The sequence below is a fragment of the Schistocerca gregaria genome, chromosome 5 (assembly GCF_023897955.1).
Source record: "Schistocerca gregaria isolate iqSchGreg1 chromosome 5, iqSchGreg1.2, whole genome shotgun sequence".
Lineage (NCBI taxonomy): Eukaryota > Metazoa > Arthropoda > Insecta > Orthoptera > Acrididae > Schistocerca > Schistocerca gregaria.
This window is the reverse complement of record NC_064924.1, coordinates 51,275,920-51,294,592: the sequence shown is the minus strand read 5'-3', so window position 1 is coordinate 51,294,592 and position 18,673 is coordinate 51,275,920. Positions and strand designations below refer to the sequence as shown.

The window sequence follows — 18,673 nt, the reverse complement described above, 5'->3', positions numbered from 1 at the left end:
GGCCAACGACGACTGAAGAGAATCATTTAGCTTGACAGAAGTGCAACCCGTCACCAAATTGCTGCAGATTTCAATGCTGGGCCATCAACAAGTGTCAGCATGCGAACCATACAACGAAACATAATCGATATGGGCTTTTAGACCGAAGGCCCACTCGTGTGCCCTTGATGACTGCAAGACAAAAAGCTTCACATATAAATATGGCATGTCAGTCTTTGATCGCTGTTTTTTATTTTCAATAACCGGTTTCAGGCCAGCTGCCCATCTTCAGATCTGTTAGATAAAGTTAAAATATAATTAATAAGAGAGATTATATAGTTACTGATAGAACTATCTTAGTTTCCAAAAAAATGTTTGGAACTAATTAAAATGCAAACATACCATATATTGCAGTTACGAAGTAACCTGTCAGTACAGAACTACTGTCATAACCAAAGTAATTAATTTATAATCTGTTAAAACCTTACCATAGTTTGGAGAAACGTGATTGGTAAAAGTAAAAAGTGCCCTCTATCTGTAAGAATTGTACATATGTACTAAGATGTTATTTTTATCACCATACATATTAATGGCGAATATACTTTTTAACAATAAGACAATTTTTAAAGAAATAACATTTGCATAATCTTTTTTGAGTGGACGATGAACTGATGTAATTGACTGTAGTTAAAAAATTGTTAAAGAAACATAAAAATGTAATTAAAATATTTGTATAATCTTTCGGAAACGTGCGTTTCCTCTTCTTTGTATTGATTGGTGGTGGAGAGAATTTCCCTATGTCAGGACGTAGGCTACATAGCGCCACGCCATGTCCTCTTACGCCGCGCCCAATTCACCTCGATGCCGTTCCGCTGCAGCTGGTTCTTATTGGAGTGTGCTGCTGCATTCAAGAGTAAGCCTAAAACATGTCTTTAAAAATCTCATAATAAGTCCTGTGCATAAAATCACTTTGCTCATTAAGTAGTAGGTCTGAGTTTTTTATTTGGTGAGCGCATATTTCAATCTCTCCTAGCACGTTGAGATAGAGACTTTTCGGAGCGTTATGTAACGTTTGTTCATTTATAGTACTCACTTAATGTTTACTATCCCTTACATGCGCTCCAAATGCTGTCCGATTGCTGCAATGTTCCCTGTATTCAATTTCAAAATTCCGCCCTGTCTGTCCTATATAATAACTGTCACATTCAGCCAATTTGATCTTATGTACAACGGAATTGTTGTATTTTATTTGTTTTGTCGTTGCTGGTTTATGTCTCAGTCTATGTGCCATTTGCCCTTCATTCTGGACTGCCACAGCGATGTTTTTTGGAAAGCATTTTGCAGTTCTTTCCGACACAAGTCCTTTATAAGTCAGAGTGCAAACTTCCTTTCAACTTATTTTCCTAGAATCATCACTGATACCCGCGGATTTATTTTTATCTTGTTGAACATACATGTAACATCTTGTGTCCTGTACCCGTTAACTGTTGCTACTTGATTAATAATGCCTAGTTCTTTGTGCAACCCATCTTCCTTTAGTGGCAATCTCAGGGCTCTGTTGCACATTGCATGAAAGTACGCTCTTTTATGCTGTGCCGTGTGGTGCGACGTCGGTTCTATAATGTTGTCGGAACAAGTGTCTTTTCTATAGACGCCGAAAACGTACCTACCTCCCTCCTTTCTGATGACCAAATCTAAATAAATAATCGCCCCATTGTTCTCCATTTCTAGCGTGAATTGAATTTTTGGATGCTTTTTAAAACTTTAGTCATTTCCACTACTTCTTCTTTTTTCCCTTTGAATAATAAAATAGTGTCGTCAACATAACGTCTGTAATAAATTAACTTCTCCTTACTTTCTAGAAAAGAGTTGAAAACTTTGTTCTCCAAGTCATTCATAAAAATTTCAGCTAAGATGCCTGATAGACTGTTTCTCATAGCTAAACCTTCACCTTGAATAAAAACCTTGTCGTTGAAGACGAAACTATTAAAACTCAGTGTGAACTCTAGCATATCCATGTGTTCACCCGTACTCATTGGCCCATTTTTTTATCAAGTTTTTCCTAACAATTTGTAAAGTTTCTGCAGTTGGTATATTAGTGTAGAGGTTCACGACGTCTAACGAGGCTAGGACGGCCTCCTCAGAAATTGTAATGTCCTTCACTTCGTTCACGGAACACACACTATTTTTTACGTTGTAAACTTGGTGGTATTTATATGCAGACTTTAACTTACGGTACAAGACCATATTCAAGAGCTCATTAACGGTTTCCTTACCATTACAAACAACACGCATTGGTTTGTTCTCCTTGTGTAACTTTATTTGCGCTCTCGCTTCAGGTGTTCTTGGATTCATCTTTCTAATCAAGCTTTTTCGCTTGGAGTGAATAAAAATTGTATTGCTTCTACCCTAGCCTTTAAATCTATCTGAAACTTAGATTTTTTTTATTTCTTTAATTCCATTTTCTTGAAAAACTGCATTGTCTTATCCACATAATCTTTTTCGTAAATCACAACTTATGGTCCACTCAAAAAAGATTGCGTAAATGTTATTTCTTTAAGAACTGTCGTATTATTAAAAAGTATATTCGCCATTGATATGCATGGTGATAAAAAAATAACATCTTAGTACATATGCACAATTCTTACAGATAGAGGGCACTGTTTACTTTGGCCAATAAGGTTTCTCCAAACTGTGGTAAGGTTTCAACAGGTCATAAACTACTTTAGTTATCCAGAATGAGATTTTAACCCTGCAGCAGAGTGTGCGCTGATATGAAACTTCCTGGCAGATTAAAACTGTGTGCCCGACCGAGACTCGAACTCGGGACCTTTGCCTTTCGCGGGCAAGTGCTCTACCAACTGAGCTACCGAAGCACGACTCACGCCCGGTACTCACAGCTTTACTTCTGCCAGTATCCGTCTCCTACCTTCCAAACTTTACAGAAGCTCTTCTGCGAACCTTGCAGAACTAGCACTCCTGAAAGAAAGGATATAGCGGAGACATGGCTTAGCCACAGCCTGGGGGATGTTTCCAGAATGAGATTTTCACTGTGCAGCGGAGTGTGCGCTGATATGAAACTTCCTGGCAGATTAAGTTGCTAACAAAATCAGAAGTCTGTTACAGTTCGTAACATTTTTGCTATGTTTACATCAACCACAAGTCTGTGTAAGGGGCAGCTTACGTTTAAATGAGCCAATTCCATTCGATAATTCTGTTTGTTTATGACCTTTTTACAATGCCCATGGCTATATTCGCAATTAGTAGTAAAGGAAGTCACAATGTTCCAGACCACATCAGTAATCCACAATTACTTGTCGGACGTGCTCTCGGCATCACACATTGCAGGGTGGTAGTTGTCAAACAGACATCGAAAACAAACTGAGACGTCATGCAAATAGACGTGGTTTTCGTCGTTAATTTACCTCTCAAATGTCATATATAAATTAAATAATACTACCAGTGAAGAAAAAGAGATTAGTAATTAAGTTGAGCGGGAGTCGAACCATCGCCTCATATACGTTCGTCGAGTGAAGCTCGAACGCTGATAACTTTTTTTTTTTGATCACATATTGTTCGTTATCGTTTGTTGCGTTTGTTCGGGGCGGATGCCCCATAACATCCGTTAAAGTACGTTGTTGACCCATTCACTCAGTTTTTTTACTACAGAGGGCAGCTAAGCTACTGTGCGGCTGATCGCATGACCATCACGAACTCTGACGCCCAGCATCTACGCACAGATATATGAGTCACAAAATAGACGCGTAAAACTTATCTTGCGATTTTCGCGGAATTGCCAGAGTAGTCAACCTTACTTCTTGCAAATTGTTTTAATGGACTGCTAAAGGTCTACAAAGTTTGAAGTAAATCAGTGATCCTAACGTCGCCAGCGCCCTTGTTAGTGCGACAAATGTAAAGCATTGTGACGAAAATTAACAGGCGTTGTACATCTGGGATAATGCTGTTTTGTACCGAATAGCAATTTCCCGTGTAGGATTACTTAAACTTATTGCGAGCTTAAAAACATCTAAAATGCAGAGTGGCTAAAGGCCCGCTAAGCTGTTTGTTGTACAGCTGTAGTGGAAATTATTTATGATATTTTTTAAGCCAGACGTTTGGTACCGACATAGACCGATGAACTATTTTAGCAAAGGATGTTTTTCATATGAGTTATTGGTTTAAATGCGTGGGCTAGAGCCGCCTACTACAAATATTCTCTCTAATTATTCTTCCTGCCATCTTTAACGTGTTCTAGCAGTAGTGCCATATGCGTTGTTTCAGCGTAGTTTGTGGCAGTGAAATGGTTTATGACTAGCCTCCAATCACACCTCTGTGTTTGAACTGTTATCACGAAACAAAGCTTTCCACCTGTTATGTTGCAAGATTTGTGAGCTTACTCACTGATAAGTCGTAACATTATGTCTGATTATCAAGCAGGAGGAGGAAATTAGTGTTTAACGTACCGTTGACAACGAGGTCATTAGCGACGGAGCATCCCGGCATTTGCCAGAGACTGTTTAGTGAAATCACGGAAAACCTAAATGAGAATGTCCGGAGACGGGTTAGAACCGTCGTCCTCCCTAATGCGAATCCAATGTGATTATCAAGCAGCTAGTCCCCTGTGTTACGGGGTGTGTCGTCAGTGCTATAGGCACCCGTTAATGCTAGTTTTCATGCGCTCTATCGGTCGAGGCCTATGTTTGAGGATGTCTTGTTAGACTATTAGCTTCATTAGTGCTTTGAATTGAAACTGCCAAGCACCCGTCATTGCTTTTGAAAACTGTTAATCTATTAAGTTTCTTGGTGGTTAGGGCCGTGAAATTATTTTAAATTTTTTTTCGTGTTGTGTAGCCAAGGGGTGCATTTGAAAAATTTTTGGTGCGTTAGTGAAGTTAAAACGGCTAATGTCGATTTGGTTTGGCAAATTCATTGGAAGTGATACTTAAAGCATCCGTAGCTGTTCATTGTACGAACAAATACATATAATTTTCCGGGGAGTGTAGTGATACCTGAACTATTGGCTGTCAGACACAAAGTGCCAAAGGCGGTGAACATAGCCGTCGATATATAACTTCTAGCGACAGAGCTTTATTCAGCAGTGTCCTCCACTCCTCTCCGTAGTGGCTTGCTCCACATCACCGTTTCACACCGTCATCAAGGGCGTACGGGATCATACTTTTTCTAAAATTCACTCTTATGACTGTGCTAGAGCCCTTTGACTCTAAGAAAGTATTACTCTTTTTCACAGAGTAAAATGGTCTGATGATCCTGTAAGAGGTCGAAATTTGTCACCAAATGAAATAAATAACTTACATGTGATCCATATCACTGTCATTAAAATAATATTAAGGACAGAAGGTGGAGCAATCAGGCAGAGCAGCGACGGAAGCAAGCAAGAAAGAAAGCCAGTTATGGTTTTGCGAAACCATGGAGTACGTAATTAAGTGCCTGAACTGCCAGCCACTGAAATGCGACTACAGTGCTAATTATTATGCCATCACTGTCAGTGATCGCAGAAAATTTTATGCACACCAGTGGGAAGTTGGGTTCTCAGGACTTCTGCTATCACAATTTTAATAAATCGTTTCTACATTTTTAAAAATACATTTTTATTGACAAGCAACTCAATATCTTTGAAGCCAGTGGGCGCTGATGACCACGCTGTTTAGCGCCCGTAAACCTCAAACACACACACACTTTGAAGCCAGGTAAAATGTAATTATTTCTTCTTCGATATCCTGCTCCGGATAAAAATTTTTACCACCACGGTGTCTTCCAGTTTTCATTGTGATTTGATGTTTCCAGATGCTGACCCTGCAAATAAACACATGAAATTGAGAATTTGCTACTCTTTGATATGGGTGAGTTTTGTCAGTCAAATTACTCCCCAAGCTTTTCTTTGCAGCTTAGAGAAATTGCTGCTTATTGCAAAAATACTTCTAAGCAGATTCATATCTTAACAAAATTTGAAGTGAGGGAATGCTGAGAACACTGAAATGCAGCCATGTTTCGGTTACAAAAAAATTTTCAAATGTGTGTGAAATCTTATGGGACTTAACTGCTAAGGTCATCAGTTTATAAACTTACACACTACTTAACCTAAATTATCCTAAGGACAAACACACACACCCATGGCCGAGGGAGGACTCGAACGTCCGCCTTTTCGGTTACCTTCTAGCAAAATCTTTTGTGACTATTTTCGAAATCATACTGTTTCAACTTCATGGTACATACGGTAACAATATATAGTGAGTACAATGTTGTTGTTTGGCTTCCTGCAGAGAAAAATTACGACATCTTTAAAAGCGAATTCTCCGCCTGTGCTTGGCAAAAGGCAGCAATAGTAACAGAAAACGAAATACTGCGTTCATCTGTTGTAATACATGTACTTACAAACCTGTTCCCGACTTCTGCCGTAATATGTGGCAGCTAAATGTAGCACAGAGAAAATAACGTGCAACAGGTTAGTGATACAGATTGTATTCTTACAAAGAATCGCATGAAATTTAAAAAAAATTGCAAAGAAAGTCTTATGTAATAAGCCAATAACAAATCACATTTTAATACTGTAGTGTCGTTTTCTCTGATTCGCAGAATCAAAATTTAACACAGGGAAAGGGAAACTTTATATGTTCATATAAAACTCTTTCTTATTGGTGTCAAGTCTGTCCAGTAGGGCAACTATTTTTCTTAACGAAATGTGGAACGTAGCAGTGTTCATTGTAGAAATGGATTTCTGTTAAAAGATGTTACACACAACCTGAATCTGTCTTTCCCAGTCCCCAGTTTCTTTCACGTCCAGACACGTAAGTACCACAGCTCTGTCTGATCAACTTGAGTATTTCCACATTGCTTGAAGGTGGTGTTGCACCAGTTTCTGCCAGTGGTATGGTTGTAACTACTACTGAATAGTTCTTAAGCCATGTTGTTGTAAAACACAGTTCTGTGGTTAAAATCCTTTTAACTTTTTTGTAAGGCTACCTAAAATTTTGCCACCAAATGGGATAGTGCACCAGATTTTGTCTGTGATTAGTTCCTGTAAGCCGGAGTAAAGGTGTGGCAGAATTTGTTGATGGTGAATATATGTTTAAAGGGATTGTGTCATCAGTCCCTCCACATCATGGAAAACACGTGAAAAGTGCAAAAACAGGGGCTTTGCTGCTCCAACTACATTATAAGATTAAAAGTATTTGGACACCCCTCCCCCCCCCCCCAAAAAAAACATTCGTTTTTCATATCAGGTGCATTATGCTGCCACCTACTACCAGGTACTCCATATAAACGACCTCAATAGGCATTAGACATCGTGAGAGAGCAGAATGGGGCGCTCTGCGGAACTCACGGACTTCGAACGTGGTCAGGTGATTGGGTGTCACTTGTGTCATACTTGCGTCATACTTGTTTCACACTTGTGCCACACACGTATAGCACAAAAGCGTGCAGGCCGACCTCGTCTGTTGACTGACAGAGACCGCCGACAGTTGAAGACAGTCGTAATATGTAGTAGCTTCAAATGGATCTAAGTACTATGGGACTTAACATCTGAGGTCATCAGTCCCCTAAGAACTACTTAAACCTAACTAATCTAAGGATATCACACACGACCATAATTCGAACCTGCGACCGTAGCAGCAGCGTGGTTCCGGACTGAAGCGGCTAGAACCGCTCGGCAACAAGTAGTAGGCAGATATCTATCCAGACCATCACACAGGAATTCCAAACTGCATCAGGATCGCATCTTTCAACACGATTTGGTACCTGTTCACAATGCACGGCCTATGATGGAGTGGTTACACAACGATAGCATCCCTGTAATGGACTGGCCTGACCTGAATCCCATAGAAAACTTCGTGCCAGACCTCACCGAACCGATATGGACACCTCTCCTCAGTGCAGCAAGCACTCCGTGAATAGTGGGCTGCCATTCCCCAGGAAACCTTCCAGCACACGATTGAACGTATGCCTACGAAGTGGAAGTTGTCATCAAGGCTAAGGGTTGGCCAACACCATATTGAATTCCAGCTTTAACGAGGGAGAGCGCCACGAACTTGTAAGTCATTTTCAGCCAGGTGTCAGGATATTTTTGATTACATAGTGTATATAAGCAAGTCAAGAGTTTGAGAAAGCGGGCAACAGTTGTTTTAACACGATAGGTAAAAGAAAATAGAAATAATCCAGGCAGCATGTTGCGCAAGAGGATCTAAAGGCACAACAAGGTGAGGGAGGGAAGAAAGTAACCCCAACCACAACTAAAACTGAAAGTCGATTGTTATAATTTAGTGTAGAGTTTACTCGATTGTTATAGTTTAGTTTAAAATCGGCTCTCCCTCAGGAAATGTAACACTTGCGCAGTGGCTGTCTCGACATCCGAAAGCATCTGAGGTAGGGAGGTAGCCAAGCTGAGATTGTGCCGCAGATCGGCCAGCAAGGAGCAGTCAACAAGAACAAGTGCTATCGTCATTGGCCTACCGCAGCGAGGAGCATTCCCCGACGCAGAAGGAACTCCTGGGCGAGTCTCGTGTGGCCGATGCGTTGTCAGCACAAAACAATGGCATCTTCCTAAGATGCCTGAAGAGATGTATGCCACAGTTTAGTGGATCTTTTAATAGCTCACTACTTGTTTTGGGTTGCAGTAGGCTACCATCTAACTCCCAAAGCCTCAAAATGTTGCGTCCAAATTGCAATCGTAAGTCGGTGCCCGGTATTCCGACGTCAAGTTGATCTGTAGTGGTGTCTGTAGCTAGATGGTTGGCGAGTTCATTTCCCGGAATGCCTATGTGGCTCAGAGAACAGATGTTCTCTTTTCCCAGAGCATTAGAGGCCAACCAGTAGGTCCTGGATGTTGGTGACCAAAAGTATTTTTGGATAGTACAGCGATATACCTTTTAAGCAACTCGTGGAATCGCTACAAATCAAAGCTGGTCGTGGCCAGTGATTTGACGTACAGCAAAGCCTCAGGTATGGCACCCAACTGTGCAGTGCATATACTGCAGGCACTTGCACAGAGCCTTTACGTGTCCCCTTGCATGTGCAACAGCATAACCACCAACCCTGTCGTTGACTTTAAATCTGTCAATGAAGATGCGTACCGAATTAGGATAATCGTGGAGAATCGAACGAAACAGGTGTCTGAGAAGGGCAGGATCAGCAACCTCCTTGATGCCACAAAAGAGTCCATCCACATCACAGGACGTGTTACACACCACGGGGGGTGTCTAGAGGAATCTCTAGGAACACAAACTAAAGGAGACTTTGGAGGTCCTTCAGTAGAGTATCGAGTCGGATCCTATCTAGTCTATCCAGTTTCGGGTGATGTGCAAAATGTGATGTCACCGCCAGACACCACACTTGCTAGATGGTAGCCTTTAAATCGGCTGCGGTCCGTTCGTATACGTCGGATCCGTGTGTCGCCACTATCAGTGATTGCAGACCGAGCGCCGCCACACGGCAGGTCTAGTCTAGAGAGACTCCCTAGCACTCGCTCCAGTTGTACAGCCGACTTTGTTAGCGATGGTTCACTGTATACATACGCTCTCATTTGCAGAGGCGACAGTTTAGCATAGCCTTCAGCTAGGTCATTTGCTACGACCTAGCAAGGCGCCATATTCAGTTACTATTGATATTGATATTGTGAATCATGTACCATCAAGAGCGACGTTCATCATGGATTAAAGTTAAGTAACTAACTAATTATGTCCGCTTTCTGAATTCTAATTCCTTGTCATGTTCCAGACCTCACGTCAGTATAGTCCTTCCCTCCTCACGCCAGCCTGCGGGAGCTAAAACGCGTGCATTTCGGCCTCCTCCAGTAACACGCTGTTGGCTCTTCTGCCAACACAACACAAACAGTCTGAGCTTGTGAGGAACGGTGTCGAAAGCCTTCTGGAAATCTAAAAATATGCAATCAATTTGACATTCCCTGTCGATAGCACTCATTACTTCATGAATATAAAGAGCTAGATTTTTCACAATAATGATGTTTTCTGAATCCGTTTTCTTCGAGGTAATTAATAATGTTCGAACACAAATGGTTCAAATGCTGTAAGCACTGCGGGAGTTAACATCTGAGGTCATCAGTCCGCTAGACTTAGAACTACTTAAACGTAAGGATATCAGAAACATCCATGCCCGAGAAAGGATTCGAACCTGCGACCGTAGCAGCAGCGCAGTTCTAGACTGAAGCACCTAGAACCGCTCGGCCACCGCTGCTGCCTGTTCGAATACTGTTTACGTTCCAAAACCCTACTAAAAATCGATGTTAGTGATATAGGCTTGTAATTCAGCCGATTACTCCTATTTCCCTTTTTGGGTATTGGTGTGACCTCTGCAATTTCCCAGTCTTTAGGTACGGAACTTTCTGTGAGCGAGCGGTTGTATATAAGTGCTAAATATGGAGCTATTGTATCAGCATGCTCTGAAGGGAACCTGATTGGTATATAAACTGGACCGGAGGCCTTGCCTTTATTAAGTGATTTAAGCTGCTTTGCTGCACCGATGACATCTACTTCTATGTTTCTCACCTCGGCAGTTGTTCTTGATTGAAATTCAGAAATATTTACTTCGTCTTCTTTGGTGAAGGAGTTTCGGAAAACCGTGTTTAATCTCTGCTTTAGTGGCACTGTCATCAGAGACTTCCTCGTTGTTATCGCGCAGTGACGGTATTGATTGCGTCTTGCCACTGGTGTGCTTTATGTATGACCAGAATCTCTTTGGGTTTTCTGCCAGATTCCGAGACAGAGTAAAGTTGTGGAAATTGTTAAAAGCATCTCGCATTGAAGTACGCGCTATACTTGAACTTCTGAAAAACTTTGCCTATCTTGGGGGTTTGCGTTCTTTTAAATTTGGCATTATTTTTTCTTTGCTTCTTCAACAGCGATCTGACCTGTTTTGCGTACCATGTGGGATCAGTACCACCACTTATTAATTTACGTGGTATGTATCTCTCAAGTGCCGTTGATACTATCTCTTGGAGATCATTCCACATCTTTCCTACGATTACGTGATCAATATGGAAGGAGTGGAGACTATCTCTTAAAAAGGTGTTAAGAGCATTTTATCAGCTTTTTTAAATAGATGTACTTTGCGTTTCTTTTTTGGTGATACGGTATTCAGCCTATCAGCAACTGCCTTGTGATCTCTAGTCCCTGTATTCATCCTGATACTCCCTATTTGTCCAGGATTGTTTGTTGCTAAGAGGTTAAGTATGCTTTCGTAACCATTTACGCTTCGAGTGGGCTCATGAACTAATTGTTCAAAATAATTTTCTGAGAATGCACTGATGGTGATAGCCAACTACGTTACACTCAGAACTGATGACCCCTGAGGGACTCCAGTCTCCTGTATATATTGCTTGGTGAGAGTCGAACCTATCCAGACCCAATACAGTAGGAGGAGATTCTGGATAAAAATTGGTAAACTCCCCCAGAAACCGTGCTCATGCTATATAGACAGTATGCCAGATGGTAACGTATGCCTTCTGCAAGTCAAAGAACCAGCAGTCAGATGTTTGCGGTGCGCGGAAGCTTTGTGCCGTGCAGATTCCAAACTAACTAGACTATCTGTGTAGGTCCTTTCCCAGTTTCCTGATAGGAATAATTATACCTTCCGGCCAAATACGATAAGGAAGTCCGAGGATATCTTTCATGCTGTTAGCACGAAGGTGTCTGAACATTCGGTTGTGGAATTTGTCAGGTCTAGGGCCGTTCAAAATGGTTCAAATGGCTCTGAGCACTATGGGACTTAACTGCTGAGGTCATCAGTCCCCTAGAACTTAGAACTACTTAAACCTAACTAACCTAAGGACATCACACACATCCATGCCCGAGGCAGGATTCGAACCTGCGACCGTAGCAGTCGCGCGGTTCCGGTCTGAGCGCCTAGAACCTCTAGGGCCGCAACTCGACACACTGCCAAAGTGCTGCGACGCTCCCATTCAATAAAGCCGATGTTGTATGACAGGGAGCCGTGTGCGTGGAAGAATAGCCGTCAGCACTCAGTGTTTCCGGGTCAGGAAATTTCGTTGATAATACTGCAAGCGTAAACTTCAGCGAAGTGTACCGCAAAATATTCGGCAAGTACAACTGATCAGTGCAGATGTTACCATGGACAAGGATGCCAGGCACCACTTTAGGTGGTGACTGGCTGCAAATATGGGGGATTTTAGTCCACACTTCGAACGATGGGGTGTAGGATTGCAGAGATGATATACATTACTCCCAACTTTCTTGTTTCCTTTTCTTTATTAAAAACCTCGCTTTCACCTGGAGTCTCTTGAATGCCATCAGATTATCCAGATGGATGGCGCTTGTGCCATTGAAGCTGCTTGCGCCGTTCCCTGATAGTTGGGGCTGTATCTTCAGACCACCTTGCCACCGGCGATGGTCTGTATGAACTGGACGAGTAGGATATCTTTGTTGCTGCAGCATGAGTAACAGTATGAATTGCATCCTGTACCACTTCGCTGGTATCCGTCGCATGACTGGCCACAACAGTGGCTGCACAGATAAAGCCTGCTAGTTACCGTCCCGAAACGATAAACCTGGAGCATGTTCCAGATGTCTGAGTGGGGAGGGTGACCGTTAGGGAAATGGTCGATTTCACAAATATCGCCATGGACGCACCATTGAATCAGGGATAAGACACTCCGGCTGCAAACTGTTCGATCAATAGTTTAGTACATTCCGTTGGCCGCACAGAAAGGTGTTGCAGTTCCAGTGCTGCGTAGGCAGACGCCCAAGTTTGAAAGAAGGTATTCTAGTACTCGGCGACACAGAGAGTGTCGCCTCCCCACGAAGGATTATGGATATTAAAGTCATCTAATAAGAGGAAGGGGGGAGGTAGAAGTTCCACTGACTAAGAACTCGTGGTGATGGAAAGGTCCATCTAGAGGTAGATAAACATTACATATTGTCATCCGAATTGACAGGTAGATACTAACGGCCATGGCCTCTAGTGCAGTGGTAAGGGGCACTGCTCACTAGAAATATCAAAGCGTATGAGGTTGCAGACCCCACCGAACGCTCTCTCGACATTAATACGATTGGTACAGTAGGATATATAGTTTTTCAGAGCAGGGAGGTGCGTTGCTGCAAACAGTATTTCCTGTAGTGCTATTCCAGTTACGGAGTAAGCAGCCATTAAAAAAAATGACTGAGTTCGGTCAGATGGTAGTCGTTAGAGTTCTTTTGAAGGAGCTTTGGAGTCAGGAAAGTGGTGAATGGGAAATATGGGTGTGATAACTTCGCTACCATCTTAGTTTACTGGATTGTGCGATTGTGCGTATAGGCTCGGCCCCTGCAGGGATGGGGAGCGGAATTTCCGAAGCCTCAGAAAGTGGATTACCTTTCTGCTTATTCTTCTTACCCTTCAGAAACTTCGATTTCTGTGAATATTTCCCCCTTTTATCTTCTAGGAGTGAAGAGGAACGTACTTTTCTTCTTTTCTTCGGCGTGCAGTCTGTGGCCGTTGGTCCTTTTTTTGAGAGGCGTGAGGAAAGTGCACCATACTCTGAAGTGTTTACGAAATTATTTTCCATTTCCAAATTATACGGAATGTAACATAACACATCTTGCGTGTAACAATACGAAAGTGTAATGTTAAGAAAAATATTCGGGTATAGAAATAAACCTTACAGAAACCTGTATTCAGGAGCAGTTATCTTTACAGAATGTAATTAATTTTCCTTTCATTTACACAGTTTATAATAAACGTCTCAGTATTCACTAAAATACCGAATTTCAAATTTTCTACGAGATTTTCTGATTAATCGTCAGGTAAAGAGTCTACACTATATTGAAGAACACATAATTAACTTCACCAGTAAGTTCAAAAATTCAAATGGCTCTGAGCACTATGGGACTTAACTTCTCAGGTCATCAGTCCCCTAGAACTTAGAACTACTTAAATTTAACTAACCTAAGGACATCACACACATCCATGCCCGAGGCAGGATTCGAACCTGCTACCGTAGCAGCCGCGCAGATCCAGACTGTAGCGCCTAGAGCTTCTCGACCACTCCGGTCGGCAAAGCACCAGTAATTATAGCATAACAATTTTTCTCAGTCAGTTTCGGGTTAAAAATGCGGAATTTTCTGTGGGACATCTTGGAATATTCCTGCTTCAACCCCAGGTGGCGGGGCTATAAGTATCCTTCAACGTTGCGTCTATAACAGAGGCGTGTTCCAAGCAGAGAGCTATCATTTAGTATCGTTTATCGGAAAACCACAGCTTCGCGTATATTCACAGGCACTCGCAGAATACCTATGGAGACATAGCAGTGAAGAAAAGCAAGGTGAGCCGCGGGGAGTGGCCACGCGGTTAAAGGCACCATGTCACGGACAGGGTAGAGTCCTCCCTCGGGCATGGGTGTGAATGTTGTTCTCAGCATAGTTTAGTTTAAGTAGTGTGTGAGTCTGGGGACCGATGACCTCAGCAGTTTGGTCGCTTAGGTATTCACACACATTTGAAGATTTAAAAGCACAGTGAGTTACTGGGCGACGTGTCTGCCATCATCAGAGGATGGCCGGACAAACATGTCCGATCTACCTCGTGCGAGCTAGACGTACACAGCTGTGACTCCTGAAATGTTGGAACATGCGGACACACTCATTCGAGGAGATCGACGGATCACAAACACCTTGTTGCTCAATTGGACGTCTGTTGGTGTTACTCGTCCACCCGCTGGGTACATCGCTGCCTAACAGAACACCATAAACAGCAACGAAATACCGCCTGGGCGTAATTGCTTGCTCGTTACGAGCCTGATCGTGACAATTTTTTGTCGAACACAGCCACAGACTACGAAAGATGGGTTCATAAAAAATGGTTAAAATGGTTCTGAGCACTATGGAACTTAACGTCTGACGTCATCAGTCCCCTAGAACCTAACTAACCTAAGGACATTACACACAACCGTGCCCGAGGGAGGATTCGAACCTGCGACCGTAGTGGTGGCGCGGTTCCAGACTGTAGCGCCTAGAACCGCTCGGCCACCTCGCCCGGCTGGGATCATCACTTCGATCCGGGAACAAAACGGCAAGCCATGGAGTGGCGTCTCACCACCTGTCCTCCGGAAAAAATGTTTAAAGACGCACCGTCAACCGGTGAAGTCATGATGACTGCCTTCTGGGTCTCTGAAGTGATTACTCTGATTGATCCCCTCGCACATGGTGCGACGATCAACTGATGACTATTGGCCACCCTCAGGAAATTGAAGAACCGACTTCAGCGTGTTCGTCGCCACGGAAATGCAAATGAACTACTACTGCATGACAACGCGATGCCTCACACAAGTCTGCACGCCCGAGAGGACCTGACGAAACGTCACCGGACTGTTCTTCCTCATCCACCCAACAGCCCGGATCTCTCAGCTTCCGACTTCCACCTGTTTGGCTTAACGAAGGATGCACTCCGCAGAAAGCATTACGTGGATGATGGGGAGGTTATTGATGCTGCGAGACGCTGGCTCTGACGTCGGCGGGTAGGAGTGGTACCATGTGGGCATACATGAATTTCCAGTAGCGTGGCCGAGGGCCGTCTTACTGAACGGAGATGTTTGAAAAACAGCCAAAACAGTGGGGAATAATAAGGTGTATTGGAATCCCGAAGAAAACCAATCTGCTTTCAGAAAACAATATGTGTTGCGTTACTTATTTAACTACCCTCGTACTTTCTCTTGGTCTGAAAATTTAATATTAGAATACGTTAACGAATCTTGTGACGTTCCATATTTTGAAAGTTCTTAACTTGATTTTAGAACTACATAAAGTATCCTTTCTTACTGTTTCGATTATCAACTTTTTGTAACTATAAAAAGATAATATCTTCCTTAAATTTACCGGTGTTGCTTAAACCAGATGTTATTGTACATTCGACGAGTTTCTAGTACATTGTGCAAAATTCTGTTTTACATATACACAAACGTTATGAAAAATTGAGAGCAAACAGTTCAAATCTGCGTGAAATCTTATGGGACTTAACAGCTAAGGTCATCAGTCCCTAAGCTTACACACTACTTAACCTAAATTATCCTCAGGACAAACACACACACCCATGCCCGAGGGAGGACTCGAACCTCCGCCGGAACCAGCCGCACAGTCCATGACTGCAGCCACGTAGACCGCTTGGCTAATACCACGCGGCTCGGGTTTTAGGTCCTGTCGTCTATAGTATATACACGAATGATATTCCTAGGCAGATTGGCAGAGAGATTGCTCTATATGCGGATGCCACCGCTATATACATAAGCAGTCGCAGTTGTCTCTCTTGCATTAGAAACCATATGTCGCGCTTTAAGTATGTATGACACGCAAAATATGAAATACATTAGAAGAAATATTGCGTTGACTGACAGGTGAAAAACTTGTGGACATATTCATCCCCTAATTAGACGTCAAGCGCCGCAAAGGAAAGATGAAAATCCTTTAGGATGGATATTTATCAGATTTAATTCCGAATGATTTTTCTACGTGTACTAAACTAGCAAGCAGAGTGGTCAAAAAGAAATAAACCTAGGAAGAGTCATTTCAGGTGGGGTGGCTCATCCAGAATTATACGTCTCGGATGGCACACTTCACACTCATGTATTGTAATACTATTTTGCGGTCCGAATTGCCCGATTTTTTTATTGCCCAATCTCCGGGCGGGGACTACTCAAGAGAACGTCGTTATCAGGAGAAAGAAAAACTGTCATTCTACGGATAGGAGCGTGGAATGTCAGATCTCTTAATCGGGCAGGTAGGTTAGAAACTTTAAAAAGGGAAATGGATACGTTAAAGTTAGATATAGTGGGAATCAGTGTTGTTCGTTGGCAGGAGGACAAAGACTTTTGGTCAGGTGAATACAGGGTTATAAATACAAAATCAAATAGGGGTAATGCAGGAGTAGGTTTAATAATGAATAAAAAATAGGAGTGCGGGTAAGCTACTACAAAAGCATAGTGAACGTATTATAGTGGCCAAGATAGACACGAAGCCCATGCCTGCTACAGTAGTACAAGTTTATATGCAAACTAGCTCAGCAGATTACGAAGAAATTGGAGAAATGTATGATGAGATAAAAGAAATAATTCAGATAGTGAAGGGAGACGAAAATTTAATAGTCATGGGTGACTGGAATTCCATAGTTGAAAAAGGAAGAGAAGGGAAAAAGTAGTAGGTGAACATGGGCTGGAGGTATGGAATGAAAGAGGAAGCCGCCTTGTAGAATTTTGCACAGAGAATAACTTAACCATAGCTAACACTTGGTTCGAGAATCATAAAAGAAGGTTGTATATATGGAAAAATCCTGGAGATACTAAAATGTATCATATAGATTATATAATGGTAACACAGAGATTTAGAAACCATGTTTTAAATTGTAGGACACTTCCAGGGGCGGATGTGGACTCTGACCACAATCTATTGGTTATGAACTGTAGATTAAAACTGAAGAAATTGCATAAAGGTGGGAATTTAAGGAGATGGGACCTGGATAAACTGACTAAACCAGAGGTTGTACAGAGTTTCAGGGAGAGCATAAGGGAACAATTGACAGGAATGGGGGAAAGAAATACAGTAGAAGACGAATGGGTAGCTCTGAGGAATGAAGTAGTGAAGGCAGCAGAGGACCAATTAGGTAAAAAGACGAGGGCTAGTAGAAATCCTTGGATACCAGAAGAAATATTGAATTTAATTTATGAAAGGAGAAAATATAGAAATGCAGTAAATGAAGAAGGCGAAAAGGAATATGAGACCGACAAAAAGTGAAAAATGGCTAAGCAGGCATAGCTAGAGGACAAATGTAAGGATGTAGAGGTGTATCTCACTAGGAGTAAGATAGATACAGCCTACAGGAAAATTAAAGAGACCTTTGGAGATAAGAGAGCCACTTGTATGAATATCAAGAGCTCAGATGGAAACCCACTTCTAAACAAAGAGGGAAAAGCAGAAAGGTGGAAGGAGTATATAGAGGGTCTATACAAGGGCGATGTACTTGAGGACAATATTATGGAAATGGAAGAGGAGGTAGATGAAGATGAAATGGGAGATACGATACTGTGTGAAGAGTTTGACAGAGCACTGTAATACCTGAGTCGAAACAAGGCCCCGGGAGTAGACAACATTCCATTAGAACTACGGACGGCCTTCGGAGAGCCAGTCCTGACAAAACTCTACCATCTGGTAAGCAAGATGAATGAGACAGGCGAAATACCCTCAGACTCCAAGAAAAATATAATTCAAATCCCAAAGAAAGCAGGTGTTGACAGATGTGAAAATTACCGAACTATCAGTTTAATAAGCCACAGCTGCAAAATACTAACGCGAATTATTTACAGACGAATGTAAAAAGTCGTAGAAGCCGATCTCGGGGAAGATCAGTTTGGATTCCGTAGAAATATTGGAACACGTGAGGCAATACTACCCTTACGACTTATCTTAGAAGAAAGATTAAGGAAAGGCAAACCTACGTTTCAAGCATTTGTAGACTTAGAGAAAGCTTTTGACAATGTTGACTGGAATACTCTCTTTACATTCTAAAGGTGGCAGGGCTAAAATACAGGGATCGAAAGGCTATTTACAATTTGTACAGAAACCAGATGGCAGTTATAAGAGTCGAGGGGCATGAAAGGGAAGCAGTGGTTGGGAAGGGAGTGAGACAGGGTTGTAGCCTCTCCCCGATGTTATTCAATCTGTTTTTTGAGCAAGCAGTGGAGGAA

The 18,673-nt window shown here is 42.3% G+C and overlaps 1 protein-coding gene across 1 annotated transcript in view; it reads right to left on the bottom strand.

The window, feature by feature from the left end:
* Nucleotides 1-5,705: 5,705 nt before the first annotated feature.
* LOC126273159 (DNA-dependent metalloprotease dvc-1-like) overlaps nt 5,706-18,673 on the bottom strand; it is a 76,167-nt gene continuing 63,199 nt past the window's right edge. The window contains exon 5 of the mRNA XM_049976625.1: nt 5,706-5,793. Within this exon, the coding sequence (XP_049832582.1) occupies nt 5,762-5,793 (32 nt within the window). The 3' untranslated portion in view covers nt 5,706-5,761. The remainder of the gene's footprint in view (nt 5,794-18,673) is intronic.